A 12,333-nucleotide genomic window follows, 5' to 3' on the forward strand; every position below is an offset into this window, starting at 1 on the left:
CCCACAACATTCCTGTAACAGGAAGACAGACCAGACCTACTAACCACTACACCACCATGCCACTCTGTTTTATAGTAAAATGTCATAGTTCACTATGTCATCCAAAATCACACAAAAAAGTCATAGTATAGTATGTCGTCCAAAATCGGGCAAAAAAGTCATAGTATAGTATGTCGTCCAAAATCGGTCAAAAAAGTCATAGTATAGTATGTCGTCCAAAATCAGTTGAAAAAGTCATAGTATAGCATGTCATCCACAATCGGTCAAAAAAGTCATAGTATAGTATGTTGTCCAAAATCGGTCAAAAAAGTCATAGTATAGTATGTCGTCCAAAATTAGTCAAAAAAGTCATAGTATAGTATGTCGTCCAAAATCAGTCAAAAAAGTCATAGTATAGTTTGTCGTCCTAAATCAGTCAAAAATGTCATAGTATAGTATGTCGTCCAAAATCACCAAAAAAAGTCATAGTATAGTATGTCGTCCAAGATCACCAAAAAAAGTCATAGTATAGTATGTCGTCCAAAATCACCAAAAAAAGTCATAGTATAGTATGTCGTCCAAAACTACAAATACCCTAGACCTGGGATTGAACCCACAACATTCCTGTAACAGGAAGACATACCAGACCTACTAACCGCTACACCACCATGCCACTCAGTTTCATAGTAAAATGTCATAGTTAACTATGTCGTCCAAAATCACCAAAAAAAGTCATAGAATAGTATGTCGTCCAAAATTAGTCAAAAAAGTCATAGTATAGTATGTAGTCCAAAATCACTCAAAAAAGTCATAGTATAGTATGTCGTCCAAAATCGCTCAGAAAAGTCATAGTATAGTATGTTGTCCAAAATCAGTCAAAAAAGTCATAGTATAGTAAGTTGTCCAAAATCAGTCAAAAAAGTCATAGTATAGTATGTAGTCCAAAATCACTCAAAAAAGTCATAGTATAGTATGTAGTCCAAAATCACTCAAAAAAGTCATAGTATAGTATGTTGTCCAAAATCGATCAGAAAAGTCATAGTATAGTATGTCGTCCAAAATCAGTCAAAAAAGTCATAGTATAGTAAGTTGTCCAAAATCAGTCAAAAAAGTCATAGTATAGTATGTAGTCCAAAATCACTCAAAAAAGTCATAGTATAGTATGTCGTCCAAAATCGATCAGAAAAGTCATAGTATAGTATGTCGTCCAAAATCAGTTGAAAAAGTCATAGTATAGCATGTCATCCACAATCGGTCAAAAAAGTCATAGTATAGTATGTTGTCCAAAATCGGTCAAAAAAGTCATAGTATAGTATGTCGTCCAAAATTAGTCAAAAAAGTCATAGTATAGTATGTCGTCCAAAATCAGTCAAAAAAGTCATAGTATAGTTTGTCGTCCTAAATCAGTCAAAAATGTCATAGTATAGTATGTCGTCCAAAATCACCAAAAAAAGTCATAGTATAGTATGTCGTCCAAGATCACCAAAAAAAGTCATAGTATAGTATGTCGTCCAAAATCACCAAAAAAAGTCATAGTATAGTATGTCGTCCAAAACTACAAATATCCTAGACCTGGGATTGAACCCACAACATTCCTGTAACAGGAAGACATACCAGACCTACTAACCGCTACACCACCATGCCACTCAGTTTCATAGTAAAATGTCATAGTTAACTATGTCGTCCAAAATCACCAAAAAAAGTCATAGAATAGTATGTCGTCCAAAATTAGTCAAAAAAGTCATAGTATAGTATGTAGTCCAAAATCACTCAAAAAAGTCATAGTATAGTATGTCGTCCAAAATCGCTCAGAAAAGTCATAGTATAGTATGTTGTCCAAAATCAGTCAAAAAAGTCATAGTATAGTAAGTTGTCCAAAATCAGTCAAAAAAGTCATAGTATAGTATGTAGTCCAAAATCACTCAAAAAAGTCATAGTATAGTATGTAGTCCAAAATCACTCAAAAAAGTCATAGTATAGTATGTTGTCCAAAATCGATCAGAAAAGTCATAGTATAGTATGTCGTCCAAAATCAGTCAAAAAAGTCATAGTATAGTAAGTTGTCCAAAATCAGTCAAAAAAGTCATAGTATAGTATGTAGTCCAAAATCACTCAAAAAAGTCATAGTATAGTATGTTGTCCAAAATCGATCAGAAAAGTCATAGTATAGTATGTCGTCCAAAATCAGTCAAAAAAGTCATAGTATAGTAAGTTGTCCAAAATCAGTCAAAAAAGTCATAGTATAGTATGTAGTCCAAAATCACTCAAAAAAGTCATAGTATAGTATGTCGTCCAAAATCGATCAGAAAAGTCATAGTATAGTATGTCGTCCAAAATCACTCAAAAATGTCATAGTATGCTATGTCATCCAAAATCACACAAAAAAATCATAGTATAGTATGTCGTCCAAAATCAGGCAAAAAAGTCATAGTATAGTATGTCGTCCAAAATCAGGCAAAAAAGTCATAGTATAGTATGTCGTCCAAAATCAGTTGAAAAAGTCATAGTATACTATGTCGTCCAAAATCACTCAAAAATGTCATAGTATACTATGTCATCCAAAATCACACAAAAAAGTCATAGTATACTATGTCGTCCAAAATGATAAATATCCTAGTCCTGAACCCACAACATTCCTGTAACAGGAAGACAGACCAGACCTACTAACCACTACACCACCATGCCACTCTGTTTTATAGTAAAATGTCATAGTTCACTATGTCGTCCAAAATCACCAAAAAAAGTCATAGTATACTATGTCGTCCAAAATCACTCAAAAAAGTCATAGTATAGTATGTCGTCCAAAATCGGGCAAAAAAGTCTTAGTACAGTATGTCGTCCAAAATCAGTCAAAAATGTCATAGTATAGTATGTCGTCCAAAATCGGTCAAAAAAGTCATAGTATAGTATGTCGTCCAAAATCACTCAAAAAAGTCATAGTATAGTAAGTCGTCCAAAATCACCAAAAAAAGTCATAGTATAGTATGTCGTCCAAAATCACTCAAAAAAGTCATAGTATACTATGTTGTCCAAAATCACTCAAAAATGTCATAGTATAGTATGTCGTCCAAAATTAGTCAAAAAAGTCATAGTATAGTATGTCGTCCAAAATCACTCAAAAAAGTCATAGTATACTATGTCGTCCAAAATCACTCAAAAAAGTCATAGTATAGTATGTCGTCCAAAATTAGTCAAAAAAGTCATAGTATAGTATGTAGTCCAAAATCACTCAAAAAAGTCATAGTATAGTATGTCGTCCAAAATCGATCAGAAAAGTCATAGTATAGTATGTCGTCCAAAATCACTCAAAAATGTCATAGTATACTATGTCATCCAAAATCACACAAAAAAGTCATAGTATAGTATGTCGTCCAAAATCGGGCAAAAAAGTCATAGTATAGTATGTCGTCCAAAATCGGTCAAAAAAGTCATAGTATACTATGTCGTCCAAAATTATAAATATCCTAGTCCTGAACCCACAACATTCCTGTAACAGGAAGACAGACCAGACCTACTAACCACTACACCACCATGCCACTCTGTTTTATAGTAAAATGTCATAGTTCACTATGTCATCCAAAATCACACAAAAAAGTCATAGTATAGTATGTCGTCCAAAATCGGGCAAAAAAGTCATAGTATAGTATGTCGTCCAAAATCGGTCAAAAAAGTCATAGTATAGTATGTCGTCCAAAATCAGTTGAAAAAGTCATAGTATAGCATGTCATCCACAATCGGTCAAAAAAGTCATAGTATAGTATGTTGTCCAAAATCGGTCAAAAAAGTCATAGTATAGTATGTCGTCCAAAATTAGTCAAAAAAGTCATAGTATAGTATGTCGTCCAAAATCAGTCAAAAAAGTCATAGTATAGTTTGTCGTCCTAAATCAGTCAAAAATGTCATAGTATAGTATGTCGTCCAAAATCACCAAAAAAAGTCATAGTATAGTATGTCGTCCAAGATCACCAAAAAAAGTCATAGTATAGTATGTCGTCCAAAATCACCAAAAAAAGTCATAGTATAGTATGTCGTCCAAAACTACAAATACCCTAGACCTGGGATTGAACCCACAACATTCCTGTAACAGGAAGACATACCAGACCTACTAACCGCTACACCACCATGCCACTCAGTTTCATAGTAAAATGTCATAGTTAACTATGTCGTCCAAAATCACCAAAAAAAGTCATAGAATAGTATGTCGTCCAAAATTAGTCAAAAAAGTCATAGTATAGTATGTAGTCCAAAATCACTCAAAAAAGTCATAGTATAGTATGTCGTCCAAAATCGCTCAGAAAAGTCATAGTATAGTATGTTGTCCAAAATCAGTCAAAAAAGTCATAGTATAGTAAGTTGTCCAAAATCAGTCAAAAAAGTCATAGTATAGTATGTAGTCCAAAATCACTCAAAAAAGTCATAGTATAGTATGTAGTCCAAAATCACTCAAAAAAGTCATAGTATAGTATGTTGTCCAAAATCGATCAGAAAAGTCATAGTATAGTATGTCGTCCAAAATCAGTCAAAAAAGTCATAGTATAGTAAGTTGTCCAAAATCAGTCAAAAAAGTCATAGTATAGTATGTAGTCCAAAATCACTCAAAAAAGTCATAGTATAGTATGTCGTCCAAAATCGATCAGAAAAGTCATAGTATAGTATGTCGTCCAAAATCAGTTGAAAAAGTCATAGTATAGCATGTCATCCACAATCGGTCAAAAAAGTCATAGTATAGTATGTTGTCCAAAATCGGTCAAAAAAGTCATAGTATAGTATGTCGTCCAAAATTAGTCAAAAAAGTCATAGTATAGTATGTCGTCCAAAATCAGTCAAAAAAGTCATAGTATAGTTTGTCGTCCTAAATCAGTCAAAAATGTCATAGTATAGTATGTCGTCCAAAATCACCAAAAAAAGTCATAGTATAGTATGTCGTCCAAGATCACCAAAAAAAGTCATAGTATAGTATGTCGTCCAAAATCACCAAAAAAAGTCATAGTATAGTATGTCGTCCAAAACTACAAATATCCTAGACCTGGGATTGAACCCACAACATTCCTGTAACAGGAAGACATACCAGACCTACTAACCGCTACACCACCATGCCACTCAGTTTCATAGTAAAATGTCATAGTTAACTATGTCGTCCAAAATCACCAAAAAAAGTCATAGAATAGTATGTCGTCCAAAATTAGTCAAAAAAGTCATAGTATAGTATGTAGTCCAAAATCACTCAAAAAAGTCATAGTATAGTATGTCGTCCAAAATCGCTCAGAAAAGTCATAGTATAGTATGTTGTCCAAAATCAGTCAAAAAAGTCATAGTATAGTAAGTTGTCCAAAATCAGTCAAAAAAGTCATAGTATAGTATGTAGTCCAAAATCACTCAAAAAAGTCATAGTATAGTATGTAGTCCAAAATCACTCAAAAAAGTCATAGTATAGTATGTTGTCCAAAATCGATCAGAAAAGTCATAGTATAGTATGTCGTCCAAAATCAGTCAAAAAAGTCATAGTATAGTAAGTTGTCCAAAATCAGTCAAAAAAGTCATAGTATAGTATGTAGTCCAAAATCACTCAAAAAAGTCATAGTATAGTATGTCGTCCAAAATCGATCAGAAAAGTCATAGTATAGTATGTCGTCCAAAATCACTCAAAAATGTCATAGTATGCTATGTCATCCAAAATCACACAAAAAAATCATAGTATAGTATGTCGTCCAAAATCAGGCAAAAAAGTCATAGTATAGTATGTCGTCCAAAATCAGGCAAAAAAGTCATAGTATAGTATGTCGTCCAAAATCAGTTGAAAAAGTCATAGTATACTATGTCGTCCAAAATCACTCAAAAATGTCATAGTATACTATGTCATCCAAAATCACACAAAAAAGTCATAGTATACTATGTCGTCCAAAATGATAAATATCCTAGTCCTGAACCCACAACATTCCTGTAACAGGAAGACAGACCAGACCTACTAACCACTACACCACCATGCCACTCTGTTTTATAGTAAAATGTCATAGTTCACTATGTCGTCCAAAATCACCAAAAAAAGTCATAGTATACTATGTCGTCCAAAATCACTCAAAAAAGTCATAGTATAGTATGTCGTCCAAAATCGGGCAAAAAAGTCTTAGTACAGTATGTCGTCCAAAATCAGTCAAAAATGTCATAGTATAGTATGTCGTCCAAAATCGGTCAAAAAAGTCATAGTATAGTATGTCGTCCAAAATCACTCAAAAAAGTCATAGTATAGTAAGTCGTCCAAAATCACCAAAAAAAGTCATAGTATAGTATGTCGTCCAAAATCGCTCAAAAAAGTCATAGTATACTATGTTGTCCAAAATCACTCAAAAATGTCATAGTATAGTATGTCGTCCAAAATTAGTCAAAAAAGTCATAGTATAGTATGTCGTCCAAAATCACTCAAAAAAGTCATAGTATACTATGTCGTCCAAAATCACTCAAAAAAGTCATAGTATAGTATGTCGTCCAAAATTAGTCAAAAAAGTCATAGTATAGTATGTAGTCCAAAATCACTCAAAAAAGTCATAGTATAGTATGTCGTCCAAAATCGATCAGAAAAGTCATAGTATAGTATGTCGTCCAAAATCACTCAAAAATGTCATAGTATACTATGTCATCCAAAATCACACAAAAAAGTCATAGTATAGTATGTCGTCCAAAATCGGGCAAAAAAGTCATAGTATAGTATGTCGTCCAAAATCGGTCAAAAAAGTCATAGTATAGTATGTCGTCCAAAATCAGTTGAGAAAGTCATAGTATATATAGCATGTCATCCAAAATCGGTCAAAAAAGTCATAGTATAGTATGTCGTCCTACATCAGTCAAAAATGTCATAGTATAGTATGTCGTCCAAAATCACCAAAAAAAGTCATAGTATAGTATGTCGTCCAAGATCATTAAAAAAAGTCATAGTATAGTATGTCGTCCAAAATCACCAAAAAAAGTCATAGTATAGTATGTCGTCCAAGATCATTAAAAAAAGTCATAGTATAGTATGTCGTCCAAAATCACCAAAAAAAGTCATAGTATAGTATGTCGTCCAAAATTATAAATATCCTAGACCTGGGATTGAACCCACAACATTCCTGTAACAGGAAGACAGACCAGACCTACTAACCGCTACACCACCATGCCACTCAGTTTCATAGTAAAATGTCATAGTTAACTATGTCGTCCAAAATCACCAAAAAAGTCATAGAATAGATGTCATCCAAAATCAGTCAAAAATGGCATAGTATAGTATGTCGTCCAAAATAACTCAAAAAAGTCATAGTATAGTATGTCGTCCAAAATCGGTCAAAAAAGTCATAGTATAGTATGTTGTCCAAAATCGATCAGAAAAGTCATAGTATAGTATGTCGTCCAAAATCACTCAAAAATGTCATAGTATACTATGTCATCCAAAATCACACAAAAAAGTCATAGTATAGTATGTCGTCCAAAATCGGGCAAAAAAGTCATAGTATAGTATGTCGTCCAAAATCGGTCAAAAAAGTCATAGTATAGTATGTCGTCCAAAATCACTCAAAAAAGTCATAGTATACTATGTCGTCCAAAATCGGTCAAAAAAGTCATAGTATAGTATGTCGTCCAAAATTAGTCAAAAAAGTCATAGTATAGTATGTCGTCCAAAATTAGTCAAAAAAGTCATAGTATAGTATGTCGTCCAAAATCGGTCAAAAAAGTCATAGTATAGTATGTCGTCCAAAATCGGTCAAAAAAGTCATAGTATAGTATGTCGTCCAAAATCAGTCAAAAAAGTCATAGTATAGTATGTCGTCCAAAATTAGTCAAAAAAGTCATAGTATAGTATGTCGTCCAAAATTAGTCAAAAAAGTCATAGTATAGTATGTCGTCCAAAATTAGTCAAAAAAGTCATAGTTTAGTATGTCGTCCAAAATTAGTCAAAAAAGTCATAGTATAGTATGTCGTCCATAGTATCCAGTTTGCAGCATTTTCCCGCAGGATTTTTCCTACACTTTGTGGTGAAATGAAAACAATTCCTGGCTTTTATGTGGATTCTTTTTTTTCCCACACAGGGACACTTTTCAATTTCCCCAAAGTGGGACTAATAAAGGATTAATTTATTTTATCGGTACCAAATGATATGGGATAAGCACCGGGACAAAGATAATGGCTGCTCTGTGAGAAGCCCTAACTGCTCATCATTAATCTAACTACTGTTGTCAGAGCTTTTTTTGCAGCAAGCACGTCCTGAATGTGTAATGTGGTGGTTTAACTTTTTACCTGACCTTACTCAGTGATTGTCAACATGTCATGACATCGTTGAAGGGTGTGGTGACCGTGCATAGTGTCAAGTTCCTCTTTTAATGATTAATAATTCTGATGACAATGACAGTTGCAGAGAAAACACACAGTTCGAATTTGTTATCCAAATATTACTCGGTGTTCTTTATAGACAAAAACACATTGGCCGTTTTATTGCTCTACTTTCGTGACATATTATGTGACATAATGTCATAATTCACACATTCACTGTTGTGCATTTTACCTCGCGAGAAACCACGTTGAGCTTGTAAAGTAAACTACGCGGCGTGTTATTAGTGAGGTCCCGGGGGTGAAAGATGTTCACTGATTGAGATGCAGGTGACACAATGTCTCCAACCCACTCTCTTTCACTGTCTTTGGGGATGTTCTCTGCCCACAGGGCATGGCGTTAAAAGGCACAGCTTGGTTTTCAAGTTGAAAAAGCCAACCCCTCTGCTCGCCTGGGTGTGTGTGTGTAAACACAATTTATTTTCAAGCGCCATAAAATATTAAAATATTCACCTGAGCTTGTTTATTTCTCTAGTTTAAGCCAATTATCGTGTTTGAACTCATAGAGATTTGCCGCATGATAAAATGATCGATCCGTTTCTGTGTTTCCCCCCCCCCCGTGCAGAGTTTCCAATGCCAAAGACTGAGTTGGTGCAGAAGTTTCATGTTCTGTATCTGGGTACGACATCTGTGTCTCGACCTATAGGTAAAACTCGACCTCACGCTGACACGCATACACACACACACATCATTAACTACGTTGCATCCTTAATGAAGCTCACTTTTCAGACTTGAATGTTGTGTTCTCAGGCATGGACGTTATCAACGGGGCCATCGACAGCCTCATGTCCACCACAGGCAAAGAGGACTGGACTCCTGTTATCCTCAGTATTGCTGACACGACTGTGGCTGTGATCAAAGAGAAGGCAAGAGGCTCTTTTCGTGCTATCGCGAGGACAAATAAGTAGAATCACAATCGCAGACGACACATGTGCATTATCGTAAATACGTGCCAGTTTGTGCTATCTGCAACGGTTTCTGAAAGCTGAGAAGTTGCAGGAAGCAGCATCTTTGTCAACAGAGAGGAAGGAGTTGGAAAAACACCTGTACCTACTAAGTTTCCATTTTTTTGGCCTGTTTTTGGACATTGAGACAAATTACTCAATGTTATTTTTTATTTCTAAGTTTCAAATTTAACACATCTGGTGTTCGCGTATTTTTTTTTTGTCATTTTAAATTGTTAATACACCATTTTAACATGCAGTAAATTGTAAATAACTGCCACATATTGAAAGTTATTCTGGAAAAAGTTGACAGGATGAGTTTCTGTCCCTTTTATGGTAAAAATAAGCAAAAAAGACGGACATTTTAAAGCTTAACAGAGGTCTGACTCTCTTCCTTGATGGCTGTACAGGAGGAGGACGAGGAGGCGCTGGTGGAGTGCCGCGTCCGTTTCTTGTCCTTCATGGGCATTGGACGAAACGTGCACACGTTTGCCTTCATCATGGACACTGGGAACCAGCACTTCCAGTGCCACGCGTTTTGGTGCGACCCCAACGCGGGCTGTGTGTCTGAGGCTGTGCAGGCAGCATGTGTGGTAAGCTCACGTTTAACCCTTTCATCGTTCATTTAAACACATGGTGACTTGTTGTTGTGTCAATATTCCCAAGTGAACGCTAAAAGAAGTGCGGCTGCATTCAAACGCAAGCGGATGATATACATGTCGCACGTTCTGGCCAAGAGTTAAGGGCCTTTGCACGTCAACGTCAGCACAAATTAACATAGTGTTCAGAGGTAAATTTCAAAGTGCCTTCACTGTTCACATCAAGCACAACACAGCTCAGTGAATAAATTATATGGACCAGAAAAAGATTACTTCACAGAAAGAAAAATGTAGAGTCAGCATCTGGTGATGAACTGGTGCTCAGCCATTTAATTTTTACCTGAGTCGAGTATCGCTGAAGGAAATTAAATTCAGGACAGACTTTATGTCTGTTTTTGACAGTGTGGGTCTCTTTGTAAACAGTAAACATTTGCTTAATTGAATATTTTGACCAGGAAGTCAGTTTTTGGGCATTGTACGACGAAAAAAAATCAGCCTATATACCTAAATCTCATTAACTAACAGTATAATATAAGTTTAATCCTCATAAGCTCCACTAACAGAAGCTTTAGAACTAATAAACACATGGTACTAACCACTCCATCTTCTTCTTCTCCAGCTGCGCTATCAGAAGTGTCTGGTGGCGCGGCCGCCCTCCCAGCGCGCCTGCTCTTCCACTTCGCCCACCGCCGATTCCGTGACCCGGCGGGTGACCACCAGCGTGAAGCGTGGCGTCCAGTCTCTCATAGGCACTCTGAAACCCAAGAAGCAGCCGTCAGAGCTCCCCTAGCACCGCCAGCGAGTCGCCAGAACTCTCCCAGCACCAGTGACCACAGCACCACCCAGCCAACGCCTGGATGCCACTCACACAATCGCCACAACCAGACCTAATCAGTGCCAGTCATGGTAACCAATGATGTACATACATGTTAACAAACACCACCTCAGATGACGGGAAGAAGAGCAGCCCTCGAAAAGTCCTGACGATTAAAAAAAGAAAAATACAGAGAGTTTGCTGATGACGTTGGGCATCGCTGGTTGAACTAAAACCTTTAAATGCTAACGTGCCCAAGTGGGAACCATCCTGTGGATATTTGGGGCTGGATGGATTACTTGATCGAGCGTTCTACAGACAGGACACAGGAGTTAGCTAGAAGATAAAAGATTGGTTTGTTTGACCACTCATTGGTTTACTTTGTTTTCTTTCCTCTGTCCCCTTCTGTAAAACATATTCATACAAACACAGTGGCAGCAGAGATGCTCAGCCACAGGAGGAAAAAAGGTGACGTCCCCCTGTGAAGGGAATCTGACAGGTGAAGAAGAAAAGACGAGACAGACGGGACCCGTCGGCTCCAGCTGCCAAAAAAAAAAATGGCATAAAAATATTTTGATCCTATGTGAAAAAAAAAAAAATACACTCGATATCTCCTCTGAGGATAAATGAAGAGATCGAGTCGAGAGAATTCAGGGCACAGATCTTGTAGATATGGAGGAGTGGAGTGTGCTGTTGGTGACCGAAAATGTGATAGATGTGGGTTTGAGTTTTGCATGTTTTCTCAACGGGATGTGTTTTGGGTTTCTTTTATGTTAATGACTTAATAATGGTCACATGACAACACAATAAACAGCACAAGTGATAACTAGTTTTTACACTGGCAGAGAGGAAAACGTGGATAAACAGGCCTATTTTAACCCATAACTGCGTAAAAGGTAATTTACAGAAATACGATTGTGACTCGTTTTTTTTCTTCACTCTCCATTCCTTATTGAAAAGCTTGGAAATGTTGTTTTTTTAATGTAATTTGAAGCATTAAATTAGTAAAGATTGTTGGTTTTTGCATACCTAAAAGGAAAAAAAAGGAGTTTAAACACTCAAGAATGTCACACGTCTCATGTTCAAACGTAACAATTTCCTCAGGAATCTTTATGCATAAACACGAGATATATATGTATACGTAGTAGTAAGAAACTAAAGATCCAGGTTTTGTCTTTGGCAGACGTGACCAGCTCGCGGCTGCTCGATCCGTTGTGGTATGAAAAGGTGTTTGTCCTGCCCGCGAAGCACGGGCAAGACAAAATAACGTGCCATACAGTAAAGGGTTAACTGTCACCTCCTCGGTAAGCCAGTCGCTCAAAGACAAATAGACGCCCACAAATGTGCACATACAGCAGGTGGAGAAAAGAAATGTCTGCTGTCACTGCTTTGAAAGACTTTACACCGCTCCTTTGGCTCGGAGCCGCCACTTGCACTCGACGTGAACTCTGTGAATGCAGTCGAATCTAAAGGAAACACACACACACACACACACACACACACACACACACACACACACACACACACACACACACACACACACACACACAATAACAAATCATTTCCGTTCTGTTCTTCACTCATCTCCACACCATGTAAATGTAATCTGTTGTGACAATAAATGCATAACCAAAAGAAAAAA

General features: G+C 36.4%; 1 protein-coding gene across 2 annotated transcripts in view; it reads left to right on the top strand.

Moving 5' to 3' along the window:
- Positions 1 to 12,191, top strand: part of LOC131472373 (amyloid beta precursor protein binding family B member 2) — a 58,025-nt gene extending 45,834 nt beyond the window's left edge. For both annotated transcript variants that reach the window (XM_058649474.1, XM_058649476.1), the window contains exons 12-15: positions 8,900 to 8,980; positions 9,085 to 9,200; positions 9,689 to 9,871; positions 10,497 to 12,191. In XM_058649474.1, coding sequence (XP_058505457.1) covers positions 8,900 to 8,980; positions 9,085 to 9,200; positions 9,689 to 9,871; positions 10,497 to 10,667 — 551 coding nt within the window. In that variant the 3' untranslated portion in view covers positions 10,668 to 12,191. The remainder of the gene's footprint in view (positions 1 to 8,899; positions 8,981 to 9,084; positions 9,201 to 9,688; positions 9,872 to 10,496) is intronic.
- The last annotated feature ends 142 nt before the right edge of the window (positions 12,192 to 12,333 follow it).

The sequence above is a fragment of the Solea solea genome, chromosome 14 (genome assembly GCF_958295425.1).
Source record: "Solea solea chromosome 14, fSolSol10.1, whole genome shotgun sequence".
NCBI lineage: Eukaryota > Metazoa > Chordata > Actinopteri > Pleuronectiformes > Soleidae > Solea > Solea solea.